Genomic DNA, 10606 nt, shown 5'->3' on the forward strand with positions numbered 1-10606 from the left:
TTAACATAGATTTAAGACTACTTAAATTGTTAATACCTAAAACTTATTTTCATTTTTATTTTTAAAACAAATAGTTCAAGTGGGTAATTGACAAATTATCATGAATATAAAAAAAATCAAGAAAAAATAGAGAAAAAAGTATTTGTAAAATCATTAAATTACATCAAACGAATTTGGAGAATTTAAAAAGAACATTTATAACCACTCTAATATAAATAAAAAGGAAATTAAACTACAAAAGAAATATAAAAAAAAGAATAAAAGGTTAGTTTAGTCATTTAGGGATTTTATCAAAGGTTTAACAGACCTTGGATTAGTTATCCCTCCATTTCCAAGGGATAAGATAATACCACATATGATGGATAAGCAATCCATGGATTAAATTAAATAAAGTAACCAAACAATGTATTAGTTGGATTAAATTTTAATCCATGTATTATTTTACCTAATACCGCCTACCAAACGGGTCCTAAGGGTCGTTTGGTAGGGAGTATTAGGAGAAATAGTCAAAATATTATGTGTGGTATTATTTAATACTATGTTTGGTAGGAATTTTGGGTCCATGTATTATCAATCTAGGGATTAGTTATGCGCCCTACATTTGGTGGTATTAGCTCTAATACCAAGGGATTACTCTAGGTAAAGACTAAAATACCCTCTCAAATCCTTTTAATATTTACTTATCTTTTTGATTTTATATTTTATATTTTATATTTATACTAATAAATATATTTAAATAAATTAGCTTACAAATTTTATTATTTAGATATAATTTTTTGTTTCCAAAATATGAGTTATTTAATCTATTTATTATTAATATAAAATATTATAATCCGACTAATATGCTAATGTTGATGTATGAATTTAAGAACAATTCATAAGTAAAATATTGCCTCTTAACAAAAGTTAATTAAACATTACATAAGCAATATAAAACAAAACTATATATATATATATATATATATATATATATATATACACACACATCTAAAGTATAAAAATAGTTTAATTTATTTTATATTTTTATTTTATTTTATTTATGGTAAAGAGTTTTTTAAAAAAATTTATTGATACAAAACAAAGTTCAATAAATTTTTTCTATAAATCATTATAGTTGTGTGACCTTTTGAGATATTAACTCCAATAAGATGAAAATTATTTACTCTCAAATAATTATGTGAGAAAATGGTGAACATGACGATAAAATTTTTATTCTCCTAGCTAGTTAAAAATGTTATAAAAAATTAAATTCCGTTAATTATCTACCTTGACTCAATTACATGAAATAGAAAATTTCATAATAACTCTAGTGTATAATTGAAAAGATTTTTTTTTAAACATTTAAATCACACAAAATTAGGTAAGAAACAATGAACCAAACACTTGATAAAAATAATTCCAGCATTACTAATCCCTGTACCAAACGACCCCTAAATGACAAAACAGTTAAGTGTAAAATCTAAACTCCATGTCCATATTTTTGTCATAAATAAATAATATATCATATGCTTTTGACAGAGATTATAGTTTCAGCCCCCACGAAAGTGTTGAAACAGAAATATAATTTGAATTCTTCCAATTAAAAAATCATATATGCTATGTCTTCTTAATTATAAATTAAACACATGAAACTCTTAACACTTTATCATATTCCTTCTTTACTTTTATTCACATCGATAAATCGATTTTAAAACATCGAACTAAATTGAATCGAACCAATCTAGTTTGATATGAAATATGGTGTACACTTTTCTAAAATCGAATATCAAAGAATCGAACTAAAATTTGATTAAACCGAACTAAAGAACCGAACACCCACCCTGCTCACGGAGCCCTATTTGACGGGTAAATAAACAAAAAGATAAAAGAAAAACAAAAATGAAAAGAGCGCATTGCTTTCCGCCAGCGTCGCAAATTCAAAATTCAAAAAGGTGGGAAATCACAAATCACTTTCCCAATCTGAACGGCAACCAGAAGCTCCCATTATTCTCACCGCTCTCTAACCGGGAACTTCCACCGGCGCACGCACCACTTCTCAGGTTCACTTCTCGTAACGTGTAAGTCTACTAGATCTATAAATTGACGACTGCAATGGCGGAAATCCTAAGCCCTAATCCCAAACTGAAAGGTCCAGGTCCATTTTCTCCGACAAAATTCGTCTTGGGCTCCAATGACGACAAGCTCGAACGCGCTCAAGCACGCGCCGCCCGTGCTGCAGTCATCCGTCGTAAGCCCATCCCTGTTGCGCCTCCTCCATCTGAAGATCCTTGTCTTGACAAGGAGCAGATTCTCGAACTCTTCCAGAATTGCATCAAACTCGCCAGTGAAAATGTATCACTTCTGCTGTTTTTCACTTGTTTTTAAGTTTCTCATGTGTGATTTGATTTTAGAGTGCTGTTGGTGAGATTTTTACTTTGGAACGGATACAGAAAATTAATCAGAAGAATACTTGGGAGCTAGGTCTAATTGATCATCTATGCGAGATAGTTAAAGTTGAACAAGAGAATGATTCCGAGACCAACTTCCAGAAGGTAATTTCTTATAAAATTTTAATTTCTGGTTACAGATATTCATCAGCTGTTTAACTGCCTTAGAAATTTATTGAAGCATGTCTATGAAGCATTTTCTCCAATTAAGCATAGTCTCTCAATGTTGTCATTGGAAACTCACGAGGTTGGGTTTTATCCTTCAAACTTATGTATGAAAGTTGGCTTAAACATGTTTCTATGATGCTCCCTTGAGTCTCCTACATGAAGAGTAGAAGGCCAATTGATGTGATGTCATCCCATTACATGTGTAACCTAGAAACTGCAAACCGTGCTAACCTTAAGATCATAGCTCATTCTGATGTTGCAGTCACAAACATCCTATTCTTACATATTTGTTGCTACTTGTAATTTCATGATTTAGGCAAGTTGTACTCTTGAGGCTGGAGTTAAGATTTATTCAATGAGGGTGGACTCAGTACATTCAGAGGCTTATAAAGTTCTTGGAGGAATCAATCGTGTTGGTAATGCAAATGAACAAGGTAGGTTTTAATTTGTGTAAACAATGAACTCTTTATTTGATTTCTGGCAAGGTAATGCCTTGTCAAAACAATTACACGTCATTGCCAGCTTTCCTTAAATTTAATTGCTGGGGTGTTATGTTTGTCTCTTTATTTAAATTCATTTAGACACTTGACGTCTCTTTCTAGTTTGAATAATCCCTGAAGAATACTTGGTCTCTATCAGAATTTATTTCCTCTTTTCTTTTTTACTTTGAAGTTCTGTGCTTTATCAAGCCAAGACATTCAAGATATTGGAATGACTCTTTAGCTTTTTTTTTTTTTTTTAATATAATTATTTTATGATTCCAAATATTTCTCAACCTTGTTTGCTCTCCTCACTTCCTATTTGCCTTCTTCTTGGGTGTGTGCTGACTGTTTCCTGAGCCACACACAGACTTGATGTTTTAATACTTATTGCCTCTTTAATATTTTACTTGTATGCTAGATCCTGCTGCAGAGGGTGCTAATGCTGAAAATGACCAGCAGGAAGGCCATATCAGAAAAGAGCAAGATAGAAAGGTTTACGCTCTTCCTCTATTTAAGTGATAACAAATGCAGAATAATTTTATGTTCCTAAACTAATTTGTGTGGCAATTGCAGTTATCACCTTTATCTACACTGGAGTCATCATTTGACTCTCTCAACGTGAAGAAATTTGATGGTATACACACTTCCTATCTTTGATACTTGCCTCTTGTCTGAGTTTATCCTTTAGTGGTTTTGTAAACGGTTACACTGTCTATTTTGCAGCTGCTTTTGCTGTAGATCCTCTTTATCATCAGACATCAGCTCAGTTTGATGAAGGTGGTGCAAAGGGTCTTTTACTGAATAACCTAGGAATCTATGGTAATTGCCGTGTCTTTTTTGATTCGTTTGAGATACCTGGGAAGTCAGTACCAGAAGCAGTTCGGCATGATAGAACAGACTCCATTGATGTATCTTTTGCTAAAGGTTTGTGGCTTGGAATATTATGTGGTTTTCGGTTCTTATTCCTTTCAGATGCTGGAAGCTTTTGGATGTGAGCAACTATCAATTGATTGTATAACCTTTTCTGTAAGTATAGATTGTGTTGAAGAAATGGTGTTGAATATGCCGAAGAAGGACGAGATATCACCCAGTCTGAGGCATATAATTTGTCAATTTAGTGGAGAGATGCCGGTGCCAGCTGAAACAGATTTTTCTGACCAGATTTCACCAGAACAAAATTCTGAACCGTTTGGCCCAGATGTGGATGATGATGCATTTGACAATTGTGGAGCGTGGCCGATGGATCATGATGATGGAATAAGTTTGTCGGAACAAGGCTCTCACGATGTTGATCAAATTTCATCAAACCAACAGGAGGTGGCAAACACACTTAATCATTGTTGCCTTCAACTCTTATCTGTAATACCCTTCAAAAGAGAACATTAAAACTTGGTATTTCTTTGTGCTTTGTCTTGCAGGACAGTCAGCCATTTACTTTTCCTGATGCTGAGGATGATGACAGATCTGAGAGAGTTGATGATTACTTGTTTTTAAGTTTAGGATTTTCTTCAAAGCACAATTCCTGGGCTGGTCCTGATCATTGGAAGTACCGGAAGGTGAAAGGTAAGCTTCCATAGGACTTCTGGGAGGAACTTTAACTTTTCCAATCGTCTTCTGTCTCCAGTCATGGAAGAAATCTGTAGAAGTTTGATGTTTCTTTGGTGTTTGATATGTCATCAACATTGACAGTCTCAGAGGAGCCTTCCAATGAAGATGGATCACCAGTTAAGACTAAGAAAATGAAGAGCAGAAAAGCAGAACCTGAAATTGATTTCACGAAAGCACTGGACACTGATCTATTGCATGTCTTTGCTCCTCCAAAGAATCCCAAGTTACTACTCCTTCCAGCAAATAGAACACCGTGTAACAGATTACTTCCAGAAGATTGTCATTATCAACCTGAGAATCTTGTGAAGCTGTTTCTCCGACCCAATGTCACGGTAACTCTAGTCACTTTGATGAGTTTGTTATTTGCTGACTACCTTAAAAATACATTCTGATTGCTGGTATTCTCTTGCCTTAGTGCCTTGGAAGGAGAGGAAAGCAAATCCCAGGTGAGATAATTTTTATGGCCATCAACTGTTAAAACTTTGTACATGGACATAATTATGGATATGTATAACATTTATGAGTGATAGATTCTGTTTTTGCAGTTGATTTTTAACTGCAAATGTTGAATTTGAATTCAAATGCATTTTTTGCTAGGTCATCTTACCTACTAGAGCAGTGACACTACTGTGGCTTAGCAAAAATGACAATTAAGTGCTTTAAATGATTTCATCTGCTTTGAGTTGAATTTAGAAGAGTTCTTGCGATGTCTTTTGTAATCCTACTTCCCTAGATATGAATGCTCTCTATTGGCTTCTTGACTATTTCATAGGTTCTGTCTTCTACTGCCTATAGAAATAACGTACTCCTGTTGCTGTATATTTACCAGTTTTCATAAGAAATAGGAATGTCACGTATTGTGGCAGATGAAAAAATTGTTACTATGTGACTTGAGTTGCATGGTTCTTTGTGTAGATGAAGCTGGTCAACAAAGTGAAGATTTTGGAGCCATGCCGTCTTGGGATGATGATGGTGGATTTCCTGAGGCTTTTGATGATGGCAACACATTCAGTGATGTGGAGGAATCAAGTACACTTGTCTCTCAACCCCGCCAGGTTTGTTCCTGTTTGCAAATCTTGACTATATATGTTTGTGGTTCTGCTATCTCGATTCCTCCTAGTGTAACTTTCAACGCTTAGGCCAACAATTGATCAAGTATGATTTATACAATTGAGTGAGATCTCCTGCAAAACTATGACCTAAACATTTATCAACTCGTACTTAACCAGTTACTACCAAATATCATCTTATGAGTACCAGGCACTTCAAACCCTGTCACTGATTTTTGCTTTTAAGAAATTTGCACCTTAGCTGTTCTTTTAAGGTTTTGCTGTACCTGTTTCTTATTTTCTTTTTTCTTGTGGGTCCTCGGTACTATCTTTAATAAGTCATTGTTTATGTTGAAAAGAAAATATACTTCATCAAGGACGTTTGCAGCATTAATAAGTATTAGTTCCTTTATTTCTTTAGACAAACGTAAGAGATGGAACGTCAAATTGTGTTATCTGTCACTTAATATGTGGGAGGAAAAATGTCAAAATGTTCATGTTGCTTGCTAAATGGAAACTTATTACAACAGAAATCTTTCGTTGCACAGTTACTAGGAGATGTTTGTTCCTCTGTAGAATTTGCTAGATGGAGGGCTTCTTTTGAAGCAAACTGAAACATCTAGTGACCTTGTCTGAATTAACAGGTAAACAAGATTGAAGTTCAGTATGATAAAACATCCAAACAAGTAGATGTTCAAGCACTTAAGGAAACACTTTGGGACCAATTGAATCAAACATCAGTTGAGGTGAGTTCAAACTTCTTACTTCACTGGTAGTGTGTTCTACTTCTTGCTAGTGAATTTATGCATTTTTCCCATGTAGAATATCCTCTAATATACAACAAATTTTGTATTCGTTCTCATCACTATGCCGAGTGATAGTGCCACATCAACTGATAAGGAGAGTATTATTATTATTTTGCCATAGATTTTGGTTCGGAAATTTGAAATGGTATTTGTAGATTATTTCAAGCAACTGTTTGTTTATCAAATTGACCGGCTATTTCAACTTCAAAATTGAAGTTTGAGTTTTTCAAGTTTTCATTCAACTTGTACATATGAAACTTAAACTTGTTTTCATGTCCAATCATAACTTCTAACTTCCAAATACCCCTTCTTCAACTTCAAATACTACTTTTCTTATAATCTCAATCAGATCATGTCCAAACACCTACTTAGTGTTTACCAGGGATTGTTAAGGTCAAACGTTTGACATTTTGGCTCTTCTTAAATAGTAGCAAGTGAAAATAGTTACAAGGAGATGAGTAAGTGATCCATTTTTTTTCTCCATTCTGTAGTATAATATATTTGACAAGTGGATATTCATTTATCTTAGTTGGATATGCAGTTTTGAACTAATTGATTACATCTAATATGGCAGCAATCAATTGGACGCTAAACATCCGATATTAGTTAGACTTGTTTATCATTTAAACAATAAAAGGGTGTGTCAGAGCAATTGTACGATAGTCTGTTAAGGTCTAAATTTGATTGATGAAATATCTAGAAAATTTACATACTTGATTTACTCCAGGATTCAACTTAAATCCCTCAAAAGGGTGGGAAGGTGTAAAGCAAATGAATATAACTGCATAGTTATTAATGAGATTATAAATGAACTACTAAATTGGCGGACTTTATGACAATTTCTTTAGCCAATTTTATTTAATTAATGCGGTTCAAGACTCCCTTTGTTAAGCAGTACCTCCAGGGTTGTTCTCTTATCATTGATCAGCATAACATTCTAATTGACGGGGCTTTATCCATTTACCTTTTAGCATGTTTATCGGACATCTATATCCTGAATGATTCACATGGTAATGTGCAGGAAGAAGGTGCATCTTTCAAGCACATCTTGGCTGCTTTTCCAAACGAATGCAAAGCATCAACATCCGTCGATGCAATATCTCCTCATTTATGCTTCATTTGCTTACTGCATCTTGCTAATGAACATGGATTACGGATACAAGGTTGTCACAGCTTGGATGATCTCAGTATACAACTTGAAACTCACGAACGGTCTTCCTAATGCTGTGGCCTAAGTCATTTATTTTTTCAGCCTTTGGATTTCTTACTGTAATGTATATCACTTGTAGATTGGCCATTCAAGCATATGCTGCTTATGGTGGATCCTTTCTTCTGTAGTGCTTTATAGGTTAGTTAATTCGTGTAAATTATCAGATATTGTCAACAGTTGGCTTTTGAATTGTTGTCAATTTTCAGGCTTTTGCTGATATTGTACTTACTACATTTATTTTGCTAATTAGTTTGACGCAGCCATGTATTTGTGCTTATGCCTTTCTGTACGCTAAATAAAATATAGATAACTGAATATTTTCAATGTAGATGTAGCAAAATTAGTTAAGTTTCTGTTGAGCATTTGATATGATTTTTAATAGGCCCAAATAGAACAAGTATTACAAAGCGGTTGATGAAGCCATTGACACTGAGTTTAAGGTTTTGTTTGAACTAAATACTTGAACATATTTTTTTTAGACGTTTTATATATATTTTTTTCACATTTGAACTCTTCATTTTCATAGCTTCGGAGTAAAATAGTCTTGATAAAGATACTTCACACTAAAGGTCGTAAGAATTTGAGCTACTACTTCTGACACCGATATTCCTTAATTTCTATCCTTTGAAACCTACTTGAACTACCTATCTTAGATAAAGAACTATGGAACGTATCACAACCTGCCTTATAACTTAGATCTATCCGGTCTTTGAAGGAATGTTTATTACATAAGTAAATTACTTAAAATATGTCCATTTTTTTAAAAGTATATGTAGTCTCAGTAAGTTGTAAAATTGAGACTGATGTGTATAAATAGAGGAAAACACATATTTTATATGATTAATTTAACTACTATAGAAGTTTGAGAATACATACAAAAGTTTTTAAAAAAATTCAGACTAAAAGTGTCTGATATCAATAGTTATCATGTGCTCAATTGAATTAAATATAATTCAAATGTCTAAATAAAAGTTCTCGACGAATTTAAGAAATTGTCTATGTATTAAGCAAAACTTGTATTAGGTTCATCAGTCATATATGCATGACATATCNGATTAATTTAACTACTATAGAAGTTTGAGAATACATACAAAAGTTTTTAAAAAAATTCAGACTAAAAGTGTCTGATATCAATAGTTATCATGTGCTCAATTGAATTAAATATAATTCAAATGTCTAAATAAAAGTTCTCGACGAATTTAAGAAATTGTCTATGTATTAAGCAAAACTTGTATTAGGTTCATCAGTCATATATGCATGACATATCTAAAGGAAAAAATGTGAGTCCAACTCTTCAATCGAAATAGAAGACTGTCGTGTACGTATCGATTTGGAAACACAAGCTTAACATGTCTTAACACGTTTTTTTTTATCTATAATATATAAATATTGTTTTTGATTTGGTCTCAACTGATATTTATATCCTTCAACGTAGATACTTAAACTTGTATAAAATTATACTAGTAAACACATATCGTACATAACAATATGCATGAAACACCATTTAGGACGCGAAATTGCCATATACAACACATATAAGACACATGTGTCTACACGTACAATTCTATACAAATTTAATACCTTCTTATATATCGTCAAAATTAAAAGAAAGAAATATCTACTGACCTAACTTAAAAACGTATTTATATATTAAACCAAAAATTTATTGAATTGATATAATTCAAGAAGAGGTCGTTGTACATTCCAATGAAATCTTCCACGTTTCTTTATTAACTAGTGAATCTAGAACTTACTCTCTTCGTCCCTATTTAGTTGTCCACTTTAGAAATGACACACATATTAAGATAATAATAATTAACATAGTGAAGTAACAATTTTACCTTTATTAATTATGGTTTCAAAAAGGATGAATTAAAATTTGAAAATTTTAAAGAAGTTTTAATGAGGATATAATAGGAATTCTTTTTTCCTTTCTTGATTCATCAAAATAGACAAATAAATAGAGACAACTAAAAGAGAAAATATGAACAAATAAATAGAGACGGAGGGAGTAATATATTTAATAAATTCTTAACCACATGCATATGCTTGTGATCTGTGCAATAATTAAGTGCAAGAGACACACCCCAATAATTGAATTGAACAAATTTACTGAGCTGAAAGTGTAAAGCGTGATTTACGTGAAGAGTCAACTCATACACAAAACTATAATATGTCCAACAACAATTAATTAATCAATTTGATACGATCCAAATTAATTCATCCTAATGCCCGGATTGAACGTGATTTGAAATTGAATTGATTTAAAACTAAAAATGTTAATTAAATATGTGATTTTGATATGTCGTTTTTCTTCAATTTATGAAAACTATTATAACTTTTACAATCTTATATAATCTCACCAAATACAATACACAAAGCATTGAAGTATCGGCAGTCAATTAATAAATTATATACATATATTTATATTTTTCTTTTATAAATAAATACTTGTGATTGTATATTATTATAAAATTTTCAAACGCATATAACTTTATAAAGACTCACTTATCTAAAAAGTCATCTGTAGAAGTAATTATATATATTTTTAATATAATTTTTTCACATGTTTCAACAATTTAATCACATTGAGCCTTTTTTTGTTTGTTATAGAGTAGTTAAAATTATATATATATATATAAAATAAATCACAATTTGGAATTTATAATAATACTTTTAGGAGAATTTTAAATTTTAAATGCGATCTGAATCTTTTTAAAATTAGTTATTTTGAATTTTATTTTTAATTCCCTCACTAGGATTCTAACCTTTTTGCGGGTTGGAAGTGAGGAACCTTTATCATCTGTGCAATTCTCTCTTGTCATGTAATTTGAAATTAAAGTTAAAATTATATTAA

The 10606-nt window shown here is 32.0% G+C and overlaps 1 protein-coding gene across 1 annotated transcript; it reads left to right on the forward strand.

Moving 5' to 3' along the window:
* The first annotated feature begins 1892 nt into the window (after positions 1 to 1892).
* LOC107024197 (condensin complex subunit 2) lies at positions 1893 to 8026 on the forward strand. The gene is made up of 13 exons (XM_015225118.2): positions 1893 to 2331; positions 2430 to 2531; positions 2911 to 3028; positions 3495 to 3568; positions 3650 to 3710; positions 3800 to 4000; positions 4113 to 4393; positions 4495 to 4639; positions 4766 to 5016; positions 5100 to 5130; positions 5600 to 5739; positions 6378 to 6479; positions 7561 to 8026. The coding sequence occupies exons 1-13, from the start codon at positions 2092 to 2094 to the stop codon at positions 7759 to 7761; spliced, it is 1947 nt and encodes a 648-aa protein (XP_015080604.1). The 5' UTR covers positions 1893 to 2091; the 3' UTR covers positions 7762 to 8026.
* The last annotated feature ends 2580 nt before the right edge of the window (positions 8027 to 10606 follow it).

The sequence above is a fragment of the Solanum pennellii genome, chromosome 7, assembly GCF_001406875.1.
Source record: "Solanum pennellii chromosome 7, SPENNV200".
Taxonomy (NCBI): domain Eukaryota; kingdom Viridiplantae; phylum Streptophyta; class Magnoliopsida; order Solanales; family Solanaceae; genus Solanum; species Solanum pennellii.